A 20,642-nucleotide genomic window follows, 5' to 3' on the forward strand; every position below is an offset into this window, starting at 1 on the left:
AATTGAACCATTACTGTATTTTGTATGATGAACTAATTATTATATTTTTAATTGGCTTATAGTCATGTTTCTTTAATAAGAATTAGGTGATGAATGCCTCCATCTGCTTGTGCTTAAATATGAACATGTGATACCAGCCAAACAAGATCCATTTAATGCTTTCTTTTCCAAATCTGTTGAAGAATGTGACTGACATCCATATAATTTTTATAATTAAAATAATGTTTAAGCACATTTAGATTGTTGCTAATGGCATCCAAATGTATCTTTGTATGATTCAGGGGAAAGAAACAAAATGAAATGTGATATTATCTCTCTTGCTTGTTAAGTTTGTGCCTAAGGTAATCAGAGTATCAAGGAATCTTTCTGCACTATTTAAGTCTTTAGCAAATCTCTGATATGTTACCTGTAAAGAGAAATGACTTTGAATATTTTTTGTCTCACTGTGAATTAGAACAGCAACCGAAAGGTCTGTTAATATGAACATCCTATTTTATGGGATCTGTTCCTCTGAGGCCCCAGTACAGATTTGGGTGATACAGAATTGTAATTGGGAAGCCCACCCAGTTTACACAATCCAAGATCTACTTCCCCTGTTTTTCTCTGTATATCCTACAAAAATAGTCTCTGAAATTCTAAGTTGTCTATTGGTCTGGGGTTTGTTTTGTTTTGTTTTTCATTTTTGGCCAACTGTCATTTAGGCTTTATAGCAGCAACTGTTCTCAAATATACTTTTTTAAATATCTAAAATTAAACTCGAACTTGAATATACCTCTCAGTCATTCCTCTTGGGATGTTCCTATACCAACCTGTATTTTCTTTTTCTCTCCTTTCTGCATGCCCAGAATTCTATAGTCCAGAACATTCTGACTTAGTGCCTCTCCCACAGTACATTTAAAGAATATTTCTTTTACTGAACAGCTTTGGAACTGCAGCAGTAATAGAAACAGAATGAGAAATGGACCTAATATAAAGAATTGGGGTAGAGATGGGGGGGTCTGAATCACAGAGTTTGAGATGCCATCCATAGAACATCCCCTAGTGCTGAAATCCATATAGATAGATGTGAATTGTTTTCTGGAATCCTTTTTATTTTTAATGTCTTGGGGGGTTTGCTGGTTGTTAGTTTTCACTTCCTTATCTAAAGGAAGATGGAAAATACTGTTCATTTCTGTAACCTTATAGAAAAATTATTGACACTCATTTTAGCCAAGTCTGTTTGAAAAAGAAACTGGACCACACTAGGGACAGTGATGTGCCTTCATAGCGGAATAAATGCTGTTCCTGTTTAAAGGACTTTCTGTTAAAAAAAAAAATCATTCACCACCATCCATGTCTTTTTTTTTTCTTTGCCTCCTCTCCCCACCAAAAGCTCGGGGTTTAGATCACATTGCTGAGAACATCCTGTCATACTTGGATGCCAGATCACTATGTGCTGCTGAACTTGTGTGCAAAGAATGGTACCGAGTGACATCTGATGGCATGTTATGGAAGAAGCTCATCGAAAGAATGGTCAGGACAGATTCTCTGTGGAGAGGCCTGGCAGAACGAAGAGGCTGGTGAGCCTTTTAACATTCTAACTCTTTAGAGAGCTGCAGGATCTGGCCTTTCACTCTCTGGAATACAGTATTATTGGGAACCAGCAAGACCACTTATCTTTTGATACACTGATTTTGCTCTTTTATAGCAAAAAGTGTTAAATAGTTGTTCATGTACTTGGCAGTTTTTCTTCTGACCACTCACTCATAAGTGATATCAGTTCAGTTCAGTGCAGTCGCTCAGTCGTGTCCAACTCTTTGCGACCCCATGAATCGCAGCACGCCAGGCCTCCCTGTCCATCACCAACTCCCAGAGTTCACTCAGACTCACGTCCATCGAGTCAGTGATGCCATCCAGCCATCTCATCCTCTGTCGTCCCCTTCTCCTCCTGCCCCCAATCCCTCCCAGCATCAGAGTCTTTTCCAATGAGTCAACTCTTCGCATGAGGTGGCCAAAGTACTGGAGTTTCAGCTTTAGCATCATTCCTTCCAAAGAAATCCCAGGGCTGATCTCCTTCAGAATGGACTGGTTGGATCTCCTTGCATAAGTGATATAATAATGTGTTAATGCTGCTTTGCAAACAACGAATAAAAAAAAATACTACCAGCCCTCCTCTTTGACTATTTTCTTTTTCAGATTTTTTTGCCTTTAGCCTTAGCCTGTGGTGTTCTATCAACTTTTTAATCAAAATTATTTTTATGCCCAACTAGAATAAGAACTCAAGCCTTCAGAAAGAGAAGAAATTGGAATTTAGTATAAATCATTGTTTCTTTTTAAGACTCTTAAATTTTCTCAAGATTTTTTTTACTGCTTAATCCTGAATCCTGTAAGACATTATGTAGTTACCAGCCTGAGAGCAACAGAATTCACCAGTTTTGTTCTTATTCTTTTAATGTAATGGAACCATTTCTTTAGAAATCTGGAAGAGGTCTTCTATATATAATTTTCTCTTGGATGATTCTCTATAATGTCATTTTTAAAAAGTTGGGTGTGAGTACTTCATAAATAAAATAAAGGTGGTGACATATTAAATATTTTAGTTGATAGTGATGCACCAGCAGGCATGTGTATGCTCAGTGATATCCTGAGCAATTAATTTCATGAATCGTTTATCTTGGATCATGAAGAGATACAGAACAGTTAAGAATGGAGGATCAGCTTTTCTTAACAGTTTTTCATAAAAGCATAGTTGTCTCCCTTTTTTTTGCATCTTTTAAATTCATTAATGTACAATAAATACAGTGATCTCCAAATATTATACCAAGTAATTCAAGAGATTTCTGTTATTCTGGCTGTTAGAAGGTCTTTAAAATTTCTCCCAAATTCAATTAAATTAGGAAGCAAATACCAGGGAATTTTTGGCTATAAAAAATTGCATAAATGAAAATATATTATTATTTCTTCTTCCAAATATGTTTCCCTTACTTGCACTTATTTCACTGTATGGAAGAATGGAAACCTTATCTTTGATAACTTATTTCATACTTTGGAAATAAACTATATTGTATAATAAAGTAAAAGATTATATAGGTATATGGAATTCAAAGTCCATCATTTTCTTAAGCATGTCAGGACTAGCCTTAGAAATAGAGGAGGCAGTTGCTTGCTTGGGAAAATTTTAGGGCAGCTAGGAATATTCCTCTACCCTTCGGGGGGGGAAGAAAAGAAAATCTTCTCCAAATAACTCCTGACCCAAAATTTCACTTGTAGAGATGCATTCTCATAGCTTATAAAGGTTTTGTTACCTGTTAAAATGTACTTTGTTCCCATTTGGACTGTAAATGACAATAAACCTTTATCAGATGTTGGGACTTTACAGTCTCTTTTTGAAGGCAGGGAGAGTAAGAAGTAGATGGGCAAATCTTGACAGATATGTATGAAAATACCAGAGATAAAAGGCTCCAGAATTATGCTTAGGGTTAATTAAACCCTAAAAGAGGGTTTAAACCCTTAAAGAGGGTTAAAGATTTCTTATATTAGTTACACAGAAGAAAAAAAAAAGATCATTGAACAGGTGGCTTCTTGGCCTTTTAAAAGGGTATGTGAAGGTATAGCTAAGAAATAATTTAGGATCAGCACTAATTATCACTCTTTCTCCTATTTCTTCAACCACAGAAATCCATTCCTGCTCTTTTGAGTATCCTTTAGAGTTCTGACTGTATTCCTTTGTCTTTGGCCATATATATCACCTTAGCTTGATATAGATCCCTGAGATTTCAAATATTTGTTCACCCCATGAAGACTGCCTCTATTATCCCCTTGACAGTATGTGGCTGCTTATGTTTACGTGTTGCCTTTCTTCCTGTGTTAGTAGTTCTTCCTCACTTTAAAAAACAATAGTCTGTAATCACTTTTTCATTTTCTCTTGCAAATTGTCTTACTAAGTCTCCTTTGTCAATAAAGCCTTTCTGTTATACTGCCTCTCCCCAAATGCCATCTTTGAGAACTTCTTCCATTTCCTTCAACCAAAAATAAGTAAATACAGTTTTCTAAAAAAGCTTTGAGTTTAATTTCCACTCTACAGTTGTATTTTATATCTAGATGAATTTGACAGTCTGCCCCTAGGACATGAACTCTTATTTTCTCTCTTGAATAATACTGAAGATGCTCTCTCCGCTTAGTAATGGTAACTCTTAAAGTGTAATAAAAGACCACTTGGGATAAGTCCATTTTCTTAATCAGCAGATCACATTTTATGATAACATTCTGAATTTAATATTTAACATTTATCATGTCCTCACTCTCTTAAAAGTACTAGGCATTTCACATAGAAGTGGTCCCTGTTGTCAGAGAGCTTCCATCGTGAAAGGTTTTGACTTATAAAATAGATATAGACTGAAAAACCAGTTTTCAACACTTAGCCATCCTTTTTTGTAGCACCTTTAACTTGAAGAAATTCAGATGCTTTAGCATGGCAAGATAAATACTGTGGGATAGAAAATGAGATCAGAGGTTTACATGATTTCTCTTTCCTTAGAATGTAGAGATAGTTTCATTGTATATGAAAAAAAAATCCTGGGGTCCCTGTGTGCAATTGCCAGAGGTTAAAAAGAGGATAAGAATGAGGAATGGTGAGCTTTGAGAGACAATACAGTAGTTAAGAGTGTGACCTCTGAAGTCAGACTTAGATTCAAATCCTAGGTCTTCTCACTAGCTGTGTGACCTTGGACAAGTTGCTTAGCTTCCCTGACATTTGATTTCTTCACCTGCCAAATGAATATAGTTATTCCTAACCTCATTAAAGGATGTCAACATTGAAACTATTAAATTTAATTATTAACCAGATTTTTGGGGGGAGCGGGGGGGCCTTGCTATGGTGGCTTATGGGATCTTAGTTCCCTGTCCAGGGATTGAACCTGGGCCCCTGGCAGTGGAAGCACTGAGTCCTAACCACTAGACCACCAAGGAGTTCCCTAATAACCAGATTTAGGACCTCTTCATTCAAAATTTGTTTGCCTACAATGTATTTATAGAGTAATTATTGTTTAGAAAACTGTATCTTGAAGCCCGAATTATTTCCAAATGTGTCTTGTTTGTCCCTTTCTTTGTGTTGGTGTATCATGCTTCTTGCTCCTATTATAGTCCCTTTAAAAAGACAGTTATTTTAGCCTCTCTGCTGTGGATTTCCCTTTCTGTATCAACACAGAAGTCAGAGCCAGCTACCTTCCTGATAGGAAATTTTCTCAACTAATTTTCAAGGTGTATAATAGGAAGAGGGCAGGGGAGAAGTGCTCCTGGAGACATTGAACAATTAATTATATTGTAATGGAGCTATAGAGGGAGGCGTGGATGACTGGCCCAGAGAAAACATGATTTCTCTGGTGCCAGGATTACACTCAGAGGCATTTCTGCCTGTCTCCACTTTGCAAGGCACAGTGCCAGTGAGAACAGCAGTTAGTACACCCATAGTGGGGTTTACTAGCTTCCACACCGTGTTTGGTGGGTTCTTAACTTCAGGATGAGGAATTAAATTTTTTACCCAGCAGGAAGTGATTGCCATTTACTGATTTTTTTTTGTAGTAAAGATCTAGCTTGGGATATGAGTATTCCAGAGATGTGCTGTCATAAGGAAGGAGATCCTAACAAATGTTGCTCACTGGAGTCAAGGAAAGGCAATAAAATCCATGTATGTATGTACATAGCCAGGAACACACCTGTGAAAGTCGATTTTGTGCCTTAGATTTGACGGCACAGTGCTCTCAGGCATTTCTTTTTTTTTTTTTTTTTCTGCTTTCATACTTGCTGCTGGACACTCCTGTGATCCCTTTGTTTTCTGTTGAAATTGCTCCTTTTAAAACATACCAGCAGCCTGGGTGCCTGAGTCGCCAATACACCTTTCCACATATAACTGGAGACTGGTAGAAGTTAACTCTGTGACAGAGGCATTCCTGCTGCCCACAATGCTAGGCTCCACTACACTGGCACAGCTTTACTCAATGAAGGGAAGTCTGTGGGGCATGTGCCTAGTTCAGAGTTTGTAGTTATCACCACTAACAAAATTTTCATAAGGTAAGGCCAATAAGTCTGTCTCTGCAGAGGTCTGTTAGTCAGTAGATGAATTGTGACTATACACATTCCATTTGTCTATTGACATAATATTCCTGAAGGCCTGACACTTTGATGTCCTACACTAGAAATCATCATGTTTTACCCAAAAGCAAATCAGTGTTGGCAGAATTCGTTTAGCCCAGAAAGTTGCTCGTTTACATGGGAGCAACTTTCAGGGAGTTGCTCCTGAAATCAGGTTTAACTTCGCACTTGTCTAGGCTAGTTATGGAGATTATATGGAATGGTAATTGTGAAAATGCTTTGAAGAAATAGGAAGTTCCTTGTAAATGTATTGGGGGGGGTTGGATATGATTTTTACTGAGAAATATTTGTTATTTTTTAGGGGACAGTATTTGTTCAAAAACAAACCTCCTGATGGAAATGCGCCTCCCAACTCTTTTTATAGAGCACTTTATCCTAAAATTATACAAGACATTGAGGTAAGAATCTGTATATTTGGGTATTTGCCAAATACTAGAGAATCATCAACATTCTTCAGTAACAGCATTGTTACAACAAACCCATTAGGGTTTATTGATGTGGGTTAAAAATCAATTTCTTTACAAGTGAATAGGGTAGGTAAAATATAGTAAATAGCCAGGCAAAGAAATTTAAAGCTTTTGAAAATTGTTTATTGATAGATAAATAGGTAAGAGAGAAAATATGATAACGGAAGTGGAAATGTTTAAAAGTTGCACTTATAAACCATTATTCAAATATCTTCTGAATTGAGTCTCTGTGGAAGTTCACTGGTAGAAATGCCACCTCAGATGTAAGATGAGCACTGAGTAGGTAACCTCATGTGGTTCATAGCTTCCCCTCTGTTGGTGAACAGTCTCTGTCCAGAAGGTTTATTATTTAGTCGAACGAGTTACATACAGGAGAGTTCTAGGAAATAAATCTTTAATTACTTTGCAAATGAAAAAATGTTTTACAACATTAAATAGAAGCTTTTTTAAAAAAAATGCCTAAAGTTCTATATATCCAGTAAAGCACTGAGCATTTGTCATTGGTTGCCATGAAAGTCAGAAAAGAGTTTAGTTGTAGTCCTTTCCTAATTACTACTTCTTTACCATTCCTTCTTCTCAGACAATAGAATCTAATTGGAGATGTGGAAGACACAGCTTACAGAGAATCCACTGCCGAAGTGAAACAAGCAAAGGAGTTTACTGTTTACAGTATGATGATCAGAAGATAGTAAGCGGCCTTCGAGACAACACAATCAAGGTGAGGTCTCTTCAGTTATGGGGAGGTAGCTGAAGGGGTAAGGATGACCACAGTGTAAAGCAACCAAAAGCATAAACTCTAAACGATATTTCCAGAAAGTGAAAGTTTTAGATTGTTTCCAGTCTGAAAGCCAAAATCATTTCCTTAAGGGAAAAATGCCTGCTTCTCCCCAGAAGCTCATACATATGGATAGTGCTAGGGTTAAATTCTCTCCTTGAAGTGCACTGAATGGGCTGTTACTCTTTTGGGCCCTCACATAATTATAGGCCAATCCTGTTCCTGAATGAAAAGGATCAAGTCTGCATTATACTGAAGCCACATATGTAGAAGTGCTTAGCTCTACCTGCAGAAAAGAGTGCATTCCACACTACTCTGGGCTTTGATTCTTTGGGGGAATCAAATACATAATAGGGCCTGCAAGTCTCTGCACCACCCCATTATCATGGTGATCAAAAGGATCTTGTTTGCCATCCTAGATCTGGGATAAAAGCACACTGGAATGCAAGCGGATTCTCACAGGCCACACAGGTTCTGTCCTGTGTCTCCAGTATGACGAGAGAGTGATCATAACTGGGTCGTCGGATTCCACGGTCAGGTAGAAACTTTCAAATGATCTTTTGAACTCTGAAACATCAGATTCACTCTGTTCTGCCTTAGATAGTGATTTTGTTTGTATCTGCATGAACACAATTACGAAACTTCATAACCAAAGAAGAATAAGCAATCAGCTCCCCCCATCACTGTGTCAGTCTAGAACTGGAAGACTTGATTTAGGAATGGTTATGGTAAGTTTACATTTTTGTACATTTAAGAAACTACATACTCTGTTTTAGTTTGGGGGAATCATGTATTATAGAAACTTGGTAAACTTTGCATTTTTTACAAAAACCACCTCACAGGGGAATGACATGAATGGAATGAAGCCTTCCTTTCAGGTGGTTATAACTGTAGTACAGGCATGCATTATCTCCTTTAAAATGTGTACAGGTGAGCAGTACTTTCTCTTGCCAGCCCCTCCCCTGCTGTCCCTGCAGTTTTTAATTGCAAGCTTCACTCTGGGAGGGGCCTTCAATTTCCAGAGGCGTTAGTGATTTGATGACACAGCCATTATGCTGCTGGAGTCCAGTGTAGCTTGAGTTCTGGGTACCAGCAGAACTGCTGGAAACCTCTGTTAGGAATTTTGCCTTGAGCTAAAGGATTTAGCAAACATAATGCATCAGAAGTAACTTTAAAAAAATAGGGAGAAAAAAAGCAGTTAACTGCATTGTTAGATTCTCTGAAGTTAAATGTTTACCATTCCGAATTATCCTCTGTGAATAGAAAAGGCTATTCGCGTTTTCTTGTCTTTTGACTTAAAGGCATAGCAAATTCAGTTCATAGAGTTATCAGCATTTAACATTTATTGGTGCTTGTGAAGTGCCTCAAGGAAGCTTAAAGATTGTAGAGGCTAACATCGTTTATTGTACAAGGGAAAAAATGATTTTCAAAGAGAGAGGGTTAAATTGGAAAAAAATAAAATATGTTGTAAAAAAAACAAAGTTAAGTATACAAAATGAGTGATGAAAGTAAAATACACCTTCACAAAAATTTCTCAAGCTATCTAAGGGTCCTGCACTCTGCTGTGAAGCCCATATTTATATTGGGGTGGCTGGTCTTGATCCCTACACTCATTCAGAGCACAGAAATCGGGCCTTATGTTTAGGTAATTTTACGCCTTGATCTGTGTGGTGAATACTAAGGCCCAAGGTCATCAAGCTCAAATCCACAATACTAAGTCAGTCTATTACAGAAGGTTCTTGGCCTGAATCAGTTCTAGGACCCGAGGGCTATCTGTGGGACCACCAACGCTGCAGTTATTAGCAAAATTCCCACCAGTTTAAAATGTATCAGATTAAATGTCAGAAGGTTTATGATAATCTTGCAGTTTGGGACCAATTTGCTGGTGATGGTCGCTGCACCCTCATTTCAGCACCCTGCAACTAGCCCGGATTTCAAGTTGTGTGTCTTAAGGATGGCATACTGGCAGTATCCCATCTCCTTCCTCTTCCCACTTTCCCAGTCCAGTCCTCTAACTACCGCTTCCCCATGGCCAATCAGTAGACTTTACCTCAGCTCAACTTTAGAGCTACAAAAGGAGAGTAAGGTATACCATTAACTGTGAGAAATAGGGTGGGGGGGTGGGCAGTGAGGTAATCCAGTACTTAAAATAGATTGTAGTATGAATTTCACTACAATTTCAGATAACCGTAATATTTTTGTTCCAGGGTGTGGGATGTAAATACAGGTGAAATGCTGAACACATTGATTCACCATTGTGAAGCAGTTCTGCACTTGCGTTTCAATAATGGCATGATGGTGACCTGCTCCAAAGACCGTTCCATTGCAGTATGGGATATGGCCTCCCCAACTGACATCACCCTCCGCAGGGTGCTTGTCGGACATCGAGCTGCAGTCAATGTTGTAGACTTTGATGATAAGTACATCGTTTCTGCATCTGGGGATAGGACTATAAAGGTAATGAGGCATTTTTCAGTAAGTCCCCACCTTAGAATAGGGGAGTTCATATGGAGATCTTGTCAAGGACAATTTTATATTTAACCCTCACTGTACAATACTTAATATTTATTTAAATCAGATACTAGTTTATGTAATGAATGAGATAGATCATGTGACAATTTGGGTTAGGTTTTTATTCCTGTAAATAATGGTGAGTATGAAAAAGGCAGGGGGTAATTTTAGGTTCAAGATTTGTCTGCAAGGCGAGACTAACCCCATAAGAGTACATCAATCTGAGGATTTCTCATATGATAGCAACCAGCTACAAATTAGCCCTATATTACTGTGAATTAAACGTGTCATTTGGGGTTTGATTTGGATTGGTTTAAGACGTTGAATTTCCCCTACTAGTTCAGTCCCATTTTCTGCTTCCCGAAAACTGCAGTTGCCATAGATTTTACTAATAAAAGCACCAAATCAACAGCCAATGCCATTTCTGTTTCAGGTGTGGAACACAAGTACTTGTGAATTTGTACGGACCTTAAACGGACACAAACGTGGAATTGCCTGTTTGCAGTACAGAGACAGGCTGGTCGTGAGTGGCTCATCTGACAACACAATCAGGTGAGCAGCAGGTGCCCTTGCCCAGAAGGGATCACTATTATCCTGCCGTTTATTGTTTGTGCACAGACCAAACGAATTGTCGACTGTGTTCTGTTTATAATAAAACATTTTTCAGTTTTCTGTGGTTTCTTACAGGTTAAAAGTTTGCCCCAAGCAGAGAGACAGCACAGCAAAGTCTTTTGTTGATGTGTTTCCTTCCTGTAATAGTTTTATCACCAGATAGACCTATTTAAAAGGAACTGCTTGAATGAGGAAGTGAGCAAGAGAAATAAAAATGGAGGTTGAAGGCCCTTCTGTAAATTTCTCCTGTCTGCAGTTATAAGTGCTGATAAATAGTTAAAGGGCTTTTCTCTTTGCCAGTGTTTTAAAAAAAACAAAAAAGATTTGTTCCCCTACTAGAAGTTGTACAATTTTGGGTTTTTTAGCATTACATAATGGGCCAGGGAGCTACCAGTCTTTGAAATTATGAACAAATTATGAAGAATCCACAAATTGAAGTACTTTTTGGTGTTTTCCCTTCATGAAAATGAATGACGCACATATGCATAGAATTTGAAAGATTTATCAACCCTCTCCCCTCCTTCAAAGGAAGTACTAAGGGAATGAAAAAGCCATTGAAAAAACGACAGACAGATATTGTCATATCTAAGGAGATTAGCATTCCTAGAAATCATGTGGATTGGTCAGAAGGCATACATAATTTAAATTAGTATATAAAAATGTTTGAGAACTTACTTTGCATTTCTGTTATACGAGAAAACTGTCCGGAACAGTGAGGTGAAAGCTAAGGGTGTCCTCAGTGACAGAGGTACACATATTTTGTGAGAGCAGGATGTCACCGTTCCTGCATCTCATTCTTATTCAATTGTGGTTTCCGGAAACACAATTATGTTTCTTGGCTTGGCCCTTTCCTTCTTAGGCAACTGTGTACATTACATTCATCTTTTGTATTCCTTGGTGACCCTGATTACAGGTTTATATGAAGCTTGAGGCTTTAAAAATATTTACAACATATTTGAACTTAAATCGTACATTTTTCTGCTTATATGGCAGAAAGTAAATAAATTATACTGAAAATAATACATTTGTATATGAGTGTTGATTGGTTTTTATATTTTGGATATTTTAAAAGACATAAGATGTATGTTATAACATTCCAAGCTTAGAAAAGAATGCATGGAAATTCACTCAATGTTCTCTTTCAGATTATGGGACATAGAATGTGGTGCATGCTTACGAGTGTTGGAAGGCCATGAGGAATTGGTGCGCTGTATTCGATTTGATAACAAGAGGATAGTCAGTGGAGCCTATGATGGGTGAGTGTGCTGACAGGGTTTTTAAAAGTTCTCTTAATCCCCCCTGCCTTAGAATGTTAAACATAGCCTTTCCTTGTCTGCAAAAGATTATAGATATCACAGAAAGAATCTGATACAGTATTCTTGTGTCTAATCCATATATTCACATCTCCTTTGTTCACTCTTTTCCAAATAATCTTCCCAGTCATTTAATTATACTTGTTTGCTCATGATTTTCATTAGTATTTTGAATTTTTGTTTATATATTTATTTTGCCCTATAAAGCAGAGAACTGGATAAACCCTAGTATATCAGGATATGGATATAAAATAGTGACTTGTTAATAAAATTGAAATGTTGGAGGATAGTATCTTTGGAGGGGGCTTAGTATGGGAGGGTCTTGTCTTCACTGCTGGCATTTCAGTCACAGTGCGTTAAATAATCTTTACTTTCCTTCAGTCTACTTTCCAGTGGTTACAGACTCCGTTCATGTTGTGGATGGATCCCACATCCAGTGACGCTAATAAGCACATCGTATATTCTTACAAGAGTGAACTCACTTATGAAATGCACTCTGCCATTTCTTCTCATCAGGGTGCCTGATGTGGAGGATGGGAAGGCCATAGTTCAAATATTGGCAGCTTTTTAAAAATATCAGAAACTGTTTCCAGACTCTGCAAGGGTACTAGACGCCGAATTGCTAGAGGCCAGCAGCTGTAGTTGCAGCCATTTTATGTTCAACCTCAGGATGTTTTCCTTGGCCAAAAACGCACTAAGTCGTCTGAGAGTTCAAAGCATTCAGCAAGCAGTGGCAAGGGAGATCCATCAAAAGCGGGCACCTGATTTCCATGACAAATATGGTAATGCTGTATTAGCTAGTGGAGCCACTTTCTGTGTTGCTGTATGGGTATATATGGCAACACAAATTGGAATAGAGTGGAACCCATCGCCTGTTGGCAGAGTCACCCCAAAGGAATGGAGAGAACAGTAATCATCCCAGCTGATTTAATACTGAATTGTTTCAGAATCAACTCATAATTAATTCCAAGTAAAAGTACTATGTACCCATTAAAATATAGCATGTTTGAAGAAATAAAGTATATTTGAAACCTTCAAAAAAAAAAAAATATCAGAAACTAACTTACAACTTTTTCTTAGTTTACGAGCTGGCTGTACTTGATTCATTAAGACAACTCAAGCAGCAGTAAGTGTTAACAGACCCATTTCCTCTGCTTTGAGTCAGCCGTCACTGTCAGACCCTTGGGAAGTTGTTGGGGGTATGACGACATGTTTCAGCTAAGTCCAAGGTTGTATTTTTCTTACTGCCCTGGTTTTGATCTGTACCCTTTTCTTGGGTTTTGTCTGTTACTTACCTTGAGGAGACAGGACATACAATTGATTCGAAGAAGGGCTAAACTTTTCTTATTTAAATATTGTTTATATAAACTCAGAGTCTTACATGGACCCCAGTCCTCTGATGTGTGACCTGGGCCACTGTCAGAATTGACCAGAAAAAAAATGCCTCAGAGTTATAGGTTTCTAGGTCTAAGTGATCTCATCTACCATTAAGAGTTCTAATATATAAGAACCCCTTTTGACCCCAACGTATGGTGTGACTTCACTGTTCACTCTCTTCAGTTTGTTTAAAGCTAACCTATTTCTTGTTTTTAGGTTAATCACATACATTTTCCCCTTTTAAGACTAATAACCTCTACCCAAGAATGAATACATGATCTGAGCCTCCAAATCAAAAACGTTTTTATATATCTTGTGAGCTGCATTTATCATAAAACTATCTACACCATATATATTTATTACCGTGACTTCTTGCTATTTTTCTTGTGTCCCCTTAATTTTGCTTTTTACTAAGATTTTGGTCCCCTTTTTGATCTTTAGAAAAATTAAAGTGTGGGATCTTGTAGCTGCCTTGGACCCTCGTGCGCCTGCAGGAACTCTTTGTCTACGGACCCTTGTGGTAAGAGCCTTATTGTTTAGAGGGGTTTGAGGAGCAGGAAGGGGAAGAAATTAACATTGATGTGCTGTGGAATACAGATCTGGATTTGATAGTTAGAACCTCACAAAGTCTACTACTAAGTGGAAAGGCAACCAGTACTTGACAATAAAATATGTTTATATAGCTGCCTTTCATCCAAAAGTGCTTTAGAGACTGTATATGGAGAAGAATGTGGCAGCTGTTCAACAGCTGCACAGCAACTCTACACAACAGTTTAGTACAGGAAGTGAATAAGAATTCTGTATCCACTAGAAACAGTAGGGGGTACTTGGGGAGAGAGAACATAATGACTCAAATTGGAACCTGTCCAGAATCTGAGGACCTGCACACCTGTGCCTGCAAGAAGTGCCACGGGAGCCTGCATGAACCCCCTGCTCCGCCCCTGAGTTCGCTTCCTAAGGAATGCTGCCTCCAGCAATTCGAATCCTGTCTCTTTTATTCTGTTATACCCCGTGGCCCAAACATCTTGACATTTGGGGAAAGACATGACTTAGAAGGAAGAATGTCATCTCGAAAGCAACAAGTTCTTTATCATGGTGTTAGCCAAAGGCCCAGATCAGAAAATGGCCCAAAGGTTTGAAAGCTGCTTCCATGACAGAAAGGTAGGTGGGGTATCATGGAGGACAGAATCTTCTGCACAACTCAGGAAAAGATGAGAGCAAGGATTTGAAGCCCATCCTGAATCCTGCCTCTCAGCACTTTAGGCAGCCTCTGCTCTGGAGAAGAGAGTGGTACTTTTGTCTTCCTTGTTGAATGTAAAGCTCATTCTTTTAGCTCTAGACCTGTTTTACCTGCATGTTTCACACACGGTTTTTTTAAATGTATATGTTCACCCATTTGATTTTTGAACTATAATTTACATACAGGAAAATTTGTTCCTTTTTTTCGTAATATATTTTGCATAGAAATTTGCAGTTTTGTAAACCCCACACTCAAGATATAGAACAGTTTCATCACCTTAAAAATGATACTCCTTCAATATTAATCCCTTCTCCTCAACCCCTAGCTACTATCCCTGTAGTTTTGCTGTCTTATAAGTGTCATATAAAATTATATTAATGTAGCTTTTGAAAAAACTTCTATTTATATTTAATCTTGTCTGTGCTGGGTCTTCATTGCTGCGTGGGCTTTTTCTCTAGTTGCAGCGAGTGGGGCTGCTCTCCAGTTGCGGTGCTCAGGCTTCTCATTGCTGTGGATTCTCTTGTTGTGGAGCATGGACTCTAGGCAGGTGGGCTTCGGTAGTTGCCATGTGCAGGCTCAGTAGTTGCGGATCACAGGCCCTAGAGCACAGACTCAGTGGTTGCAGCACACAGGCTTAGTAGCTCCACCACAGGTAGGATCTCCTAGACCAGGGATCAAACCCATGTCTCCTACATTGGCAGGCGGATTCTTTCCTGCTGAGCTACCAGGGAAGCCCATATTTATGTAGCTTTTTGCATTTTTCTTTTTTTTTTTTTCCACTTCTTTTGAGATTGATTCACATTGTTGCATGTGCTAATACTTTGTTCCTTTTTTTGCTGAGTGGTATTCCCTTGTGTAGATGAACCAGTTTCTTTCTTCATTTACCAGTTTAAGGACATTTTTGGAATGTTTTCAGTCTTTGTGGTACTGAAAACATCCCAATATAGGCTTTTGTGTGTACATTTTTTTCTTTCATTTCTCTTGGGTAAATACCTAGAAGTATGATTTCTGAATATACATTGAAATTTAAAAGGAACTACCAAGCTATTTCCCAAAGTAGCACTTGGGGAGTTTGCAAATGTAAACCATTTCACATTTCCACTAACAATGTGTGAATGTCCTATTTTTCCACATCCCTGACAGGACTTGGTTTTGTCCGTTTTTAAAAACATTACAGCTACTTGGGCGGGTATGTAGTTTTAATTTGAATTTCTGTGATAGCTAATGGTATAGAACATCTTTTCCTGTGCTTATCTTCTTTTGAAGTGTCTTCAAATCTCATCCTCATTTATTTATTGTCTAAGTTTTTTTAATAGATTAATTGTGATGTAATTGACATACAATAACATGGACATATTTAAAGTAAAATGCAACTTAATAAATTTTGACATATATACAAAACAGCGACATCATGCCAACCAAAGAGTGACTAAACTCATGCCCACAATTACGTAGTAATCCCTCCTTCCCTTAACAACACTGAATCTTCTTCTAAATAAAGACCACTTATTTAGGCCTTTTTAAATTTCTCAGCAATGTTTTATAGCTTTCAATGTAAAGGTTTTATATGTCTTTTGTCATATTTATCCATAAGTATTTCTTATTTTTAATGCTATTATAAATTAAGATTTTTCATTTCTGGATTGTTCATTGCAAGATATATAGATACACTTCTTTTCCAATCTGCATTTTTTTGTTTTGTTGTACTGACCATCAGTACAGTGCTCAAAACAGTTGGTAAGAATGGATATCCTTATCTTTAGGAAAAAGTATTTGGTCTTTTACCATTTTATATAGATACATGTTAGCTAGGATTAGGAGATTCTTTTCAGTTCCTAGAATAGAGAGCTTTTATTAGGAGTGGATAGGGTTTAGTTAAATGCTCTTATCTGCATCTGTCAAGTTGGTCAGTGTGGTTTTCACCTTTATTCTGTTAATTGTTATGTTTTTGAATACATTGAGTTTTGAATATTAAACTGTATCACTACAGATCCCATAGACATTAAAAAGATTATAATAAAGGAATGCTATGAACAATTCTATGCCTTCCAAACTGATAACCCAAATGAAATGGACCAATCCCTTGAAAGATACAATATTCCACAACTTAGGAAGAAATAAACATTCTGAATAGACCTAACCTTATTAAAGAAATAGAATAAATAATTAATAACTGTCCAAAACAGGAAGCACCAAGCCCATATGGGCTCACTGATGAATTCTACCAAATGTTTAAGGAAGAAATTATACCAATGCTCTATCCTTTCCTCCAGAAGATAAAAGCAGTGTGAATATTTCCTACCTAATTATGTGAGGCTGGCATTACACTAATCCTGAAACCAAACAAAGATAAGAAAACTACAGATATGTCTACCAATATGTCTTATGAACACAGATGATCATGTATCTAATGAGCTCATTTACATCTTGTAAAGAATGTAAAATAGTGCAGCCTCAATGGAAAACAATATGTGTATGTATGCTTAGTGGCTCAGTTGTGTCCGACTCTTTGTGACCCCATGGACTATATAGCTCACCAGGCTCCTCTGTCCATGGGCTTCTCCGGGCAGGAATACTGGAGTGGGTAGCCATTCCCTTCTCCAGGGGATCTTCCCAACCCAGGGATCGAACCTGGGTCTCTTGCATTGCAGGCAGATTCTTTACTATCTGAGCCACCAGGGAAGACCAGTTCCTGTGTGTGTGTGTGTATGTGTGTGTGTATATATATATATATAGAGAGAGAGAGAATAGAATAGAATAGAATATTATCCAGCCTTGAAAGAAAGAAAATGCTGTCACACGCTACAACATAGATGAAACTTGACATTATTCTAAGTGAAACAGGTTTATACCTGCTTTTTAGAACCAGTTGTTAGATTTTCATGAATTCTGCAAGCTGGTTGAACTCAGATGGATAGCTTGAAATTGGCTAGGATAGAAATTTTTAAACTGTAAAATGTGGAAATGCTTTTACAAATTGGGGATAGTTAATTGATAAATACATACCAGCACAGTACTGCTTATTGCTCATCAGCCCTTGGCCTATGATTGTAATAGAATCCTAGAGATACAGAGAAGAGGATAAAGCCTGAGAGCTACTGAGGAATGTTCTCATTGAGGCTAAGTCTAGGAGAGTTAGCAATGAGAAACTCGTGTACTGTTTGACATGTGTCAGCTCTGGGGAATATTACTTTGACTGTATATGAAATCAACTACCCATTATTTGGCTTTTATATCCTGCCTTTAATCCAGATTAAGATTTTTATCTGTATTCTTGAAATGGTCAAGAAGACTATCAGCTTTAGCCTTTCCATAGAGTCCTTTTGACATGTTGCTGAATTTGTGTTCTTTTGATTTTGAATAGTTCAAAAGTTCTGTTTCTGCTTCTTTAGGAGCATTCTGGAAGAGTTTTCCGACTCCAGTTTGATGAATTCCAGATTGTCAGCAGTTCACATGATGACACAATCCTCATCTGGGACTTCCTAAATGATCCAGCTGCCCAAGCTGAACCCCCCCGCTCCCCTTCTCGAACATACACCTATATCTCCAGATAAATACTCATACACTGACCTCAGACTCACCCAGGTATGAAAAAGAATTGTGTACATAGCACTGAGGGTAAGCGATGGAACACTGGCGGTAAGGTACTGTGAGTTCATGGAGCCTTCTCATGCCCTTTATAACTCCAAGTCCCATAATACAGAAACTGACACCACGAGACAGGGCTGGGCTGCACCCTGGATGCTGCCCTTGATGGAGGTAACCAGCCTCAGTCCTTAGATAATTCTTGAGCTAGGTCTCGATGATCCTTGTGTAGTAGAACTAATATTCCTGCCTCAGTCACCTAGTCGGATTGTTAAGGAAATGAGATTTAAATCAGTTTCAAAACTAAGAGTATTGACCCCAAAGCCTGTGGCTTTGTAATTCCCAGATCAAACTAGTACCTACAATGGAGACCCTTTAACCCAAGTAGATAATCTGATGTTGGAAGGAAAAAAATCTCTTGGCAAAATAGCACACAAGGCTGGCCTCTCATAGCTCTTGTCAGTATCATTTGATTATAAAAGGTAGCTTTTCTCTATCCCCCTTATCTGCATTCCCTGCCCCCTCCAACTGTTTTTTGACCTTGGAAGTAGCTCTGGAGTTGGTGAGAACTCTGATACCCTCCCACTCAAATCTCCATCCTGTCTCTAGGGCAGAAGAAGATCCTAATATTCATCTTAACCTATATCCCTGGGATACTCAGATCATACCTGATGGTCCTGAACCGATCAGATATAGGTCATCACTGGTTTGGGAAAACTGTACTAGCTACTGGGAAATATTGCCATTATTGTGATTTCTCATTTCCTATACTTGCCTCTGTTCTTGTGGCAGGAGCACACATTCAGTACACTTTTCTGCATATCTTTCTGCAGTGGTTCTTCTGAATGGGGTGTTTTAAGCCTTGTTGGGCAAGCTTCAGCACTCACTTCTGTCACAGAGGATGTGCTGCTTCCTCAGCCAAGGCGCAGAGACAGGCTTGGTGAGAATCCTAGCTATGTGCCCTTGGGCAAACAACTTCCCCAAGCCTTAGTTTCCTTGAGAATTGTAATACCTACCACGCAGAGCTGTTGTGAGAATCAAATGTTATGCATAGAAATCTTAGTGCTTAGCACAGTGCCTAGCACATAACAGACCCTCAATAAAAAAAAGTAACCATTAATTAGTATCAATATTGAAATTGTCATATAGGTATCCCCTCCTTTTGCCAAATTGTTGTCGTCCTCAGATTTCAATGGCATTTTGGCTCTCTGATTGTTTACATTTCCTTCTTTGTCTCACTCCTGAAACTTAGACATCCACTAAGAGTCTGTCTCAGGCTTTTCTTCCTTATCTGAGTTCCTTTCTTTGGCTTCCTTATCTCTCCCCAAAGCTTCAGCTCTCATCTCCAATTTGTATGTGTAGTCCCAACCTCTGCCTTAATCTCTAGGCCACATTTCCAATCACTGCCTACACACCTGTCCTTGACGGTACCGGGGGCTCTTCTGGAGCACACATCTAACACTCAGGCTCTCCCCTCATCTGCACTACCAGTGCCCTCCAGCCAAGCAGCCAGAGAGACTCCCCCTACTCCCTCACTTTTTTTCAGTGGCATACTGCATTCATGGCCACTAAGGCCAGAAACTCAGAGCTGTCCTCACCTGCTCTACCATTATAAGAATCAGGTGAAAGCTCAGTGCTACACCCACCATAGTCATTGTTAATCTCTAGACATCAGAGTCATTCTGCATGAGCACTTAGAGTCCTGAGCATGTCAGTGAGCCCTGCTGAGTCCCCAGACAGGCCATGTAGCCTTTGACAGAAACTCCTGTGTGGCATGGACAGAGAGCAGGTATTAGGAAGGACCTCTGAGCCTTTCTCCCAATTGACAGCTAGTTTAATATTCTTTTCCTCTTAGAGAAAGTGAGAAATACAGGAAAAGGGATTAATGACTCTGTGCTCTGTTTTCACACAGGACTCATTAAAGTTGCGGTATTTAACATATCTGCCAATACCAGGATGAGCAACAACAGTAACAATCAAACCACCACCCACTTTCCCCGGACTAGCCGAGGAGCGGGGCTTTAAGACTCCTATTGGGACACAGTTGGTCTGCAGTCGACCCGGGATGGTCTACTCAGCACAGCTGACTGCTTCCGTGCTGCTATCAGAAGATGTCTTTTATCTTTTGTGAATGATTGGAACTTTTAAACCTCACCTCCCCTCCTCCTTTCCCCTCCGCACCTGTTTTTTCCTCATTTGGTTCCAGACAAAGATGACTTATAAATATATTTAGTGTTTTGCCAGAATCTCTCTTGCTTTGCTGTTAAGCAGAAGAACTAGTTTCCTTGTGTAGCCTACTGGGAGAGAGCCACTTCTAGGGGACAGGAAACGCAGCTTCAAGCCAGACGGCACCCAGTGTCTCCCTGTAAACTGCAGGCATGCCCAGCACCCAGCAGGACCTGCCCCAGCCCCACTGTGCTTAGGAGGAGGCAACTGTCTGTTTAGCCTCTGGGGCAAGAAAGAAAGAAAACAAGAATATATGCCCTGGAAGATCTGGGCCTCTTTCCTTCCATCTCTTTCTCTGTTTCTGTCCCTCTTGCCCCCTGCTGCCCCACTCGCCTTCAACATGTTTCTCTGTTCCACCTGAGAAGAAAAAGTATGAAGAAAGTATCCTCAGTTATCATGAGGCAAAT

The 20,642-nt window shown here is 38.9% G+C and overlaps 2 protein-coding genes across 17 annotated transcripts in view; both read left to right on the forward strand.

Moving 5' to 3' along the window:
- The window catches only part of BTRC (beta-transducin repeat containing E3 ubiquitin protein ligase), a 169,363-nt gene extending 149,108 nt beyond the window's left edge, over positions 1-20,255 (forward strand). For all 16 annotated transcript variants that reach the window (XM_055560941.1, XM_055560942.1, XM_055560945.1 and 13 more), the window contains 10 exons: positions 1,373-1,559; positions 6,431-6,527; positions 7,177-7,314; positions 7,791-7,909; positions 9,579-9,828; positions 10,316-10,434; positions 11,640-11,750; positions 13,626-13,704; positions 17,817-18,009; positions 19,922-20,255. In XM_055560941.1, the coding sequence (XP_055416916.1) occupies positions 1,373-1,559; positions 6,431-6,527; positions 7,177-7,314; positions 7,791-7,909; positions 9,579-9,828; positions 10,316-10,434; positions 11,640-11,750; positions 13,626-13,704; positions 17,817-17,978 (1,262 nt within the window). In that variant the 3' untranslated portion in view covers positions 17,979-18,009; positions 19,922-20,255. The remainder of the gene's footprint in view (positions 1-1,372; positions 1,560-6,430; positions 6,528-7,176; positions 7,315-7,790; positions 7,910-9,578; positions 9,829-10,315; positions 10,435-11,639; positions 11,751-13,625; positions 13,705-17,816; positions 18,010-19,921) is intronic.
- On the forward strand, positions 12,387-12,854 carry LOC129637024 (cytochrome c oxidase subunit 7B, mitochondrial-like). The gene has a single exon (XM_055560963.1). The coding sequence runs from the start codon at positions 12,463-12,465 to the stop codon at positions 12,718-12,720; it is 258 nt and encodes an 85-aa protein (XP_055416938.1). The 5' UTR covers positions 12,387-12,462; the 3' UTR covers positions 12,721-12,854.
- Positions 20,256-20,642: the final 387 nt, after the last annotated feature.

This window comes from Bubalus kerabau, chromosome 22, assembly GCF_029407905.1.
Source record: "Bubalus kerabau isolate K-KA32 ecotype Philippines breed swamp buffalo chromosome 22, PCC_UOA_SB_1v2, whole genome shotgun sequence".
Taxonomy (NCBI): Eukaryota; Metazoa; Chordata; class Mammalia; order Artiodactyla; family Bovidae; genus Bubalus; species Bubalus kerabau.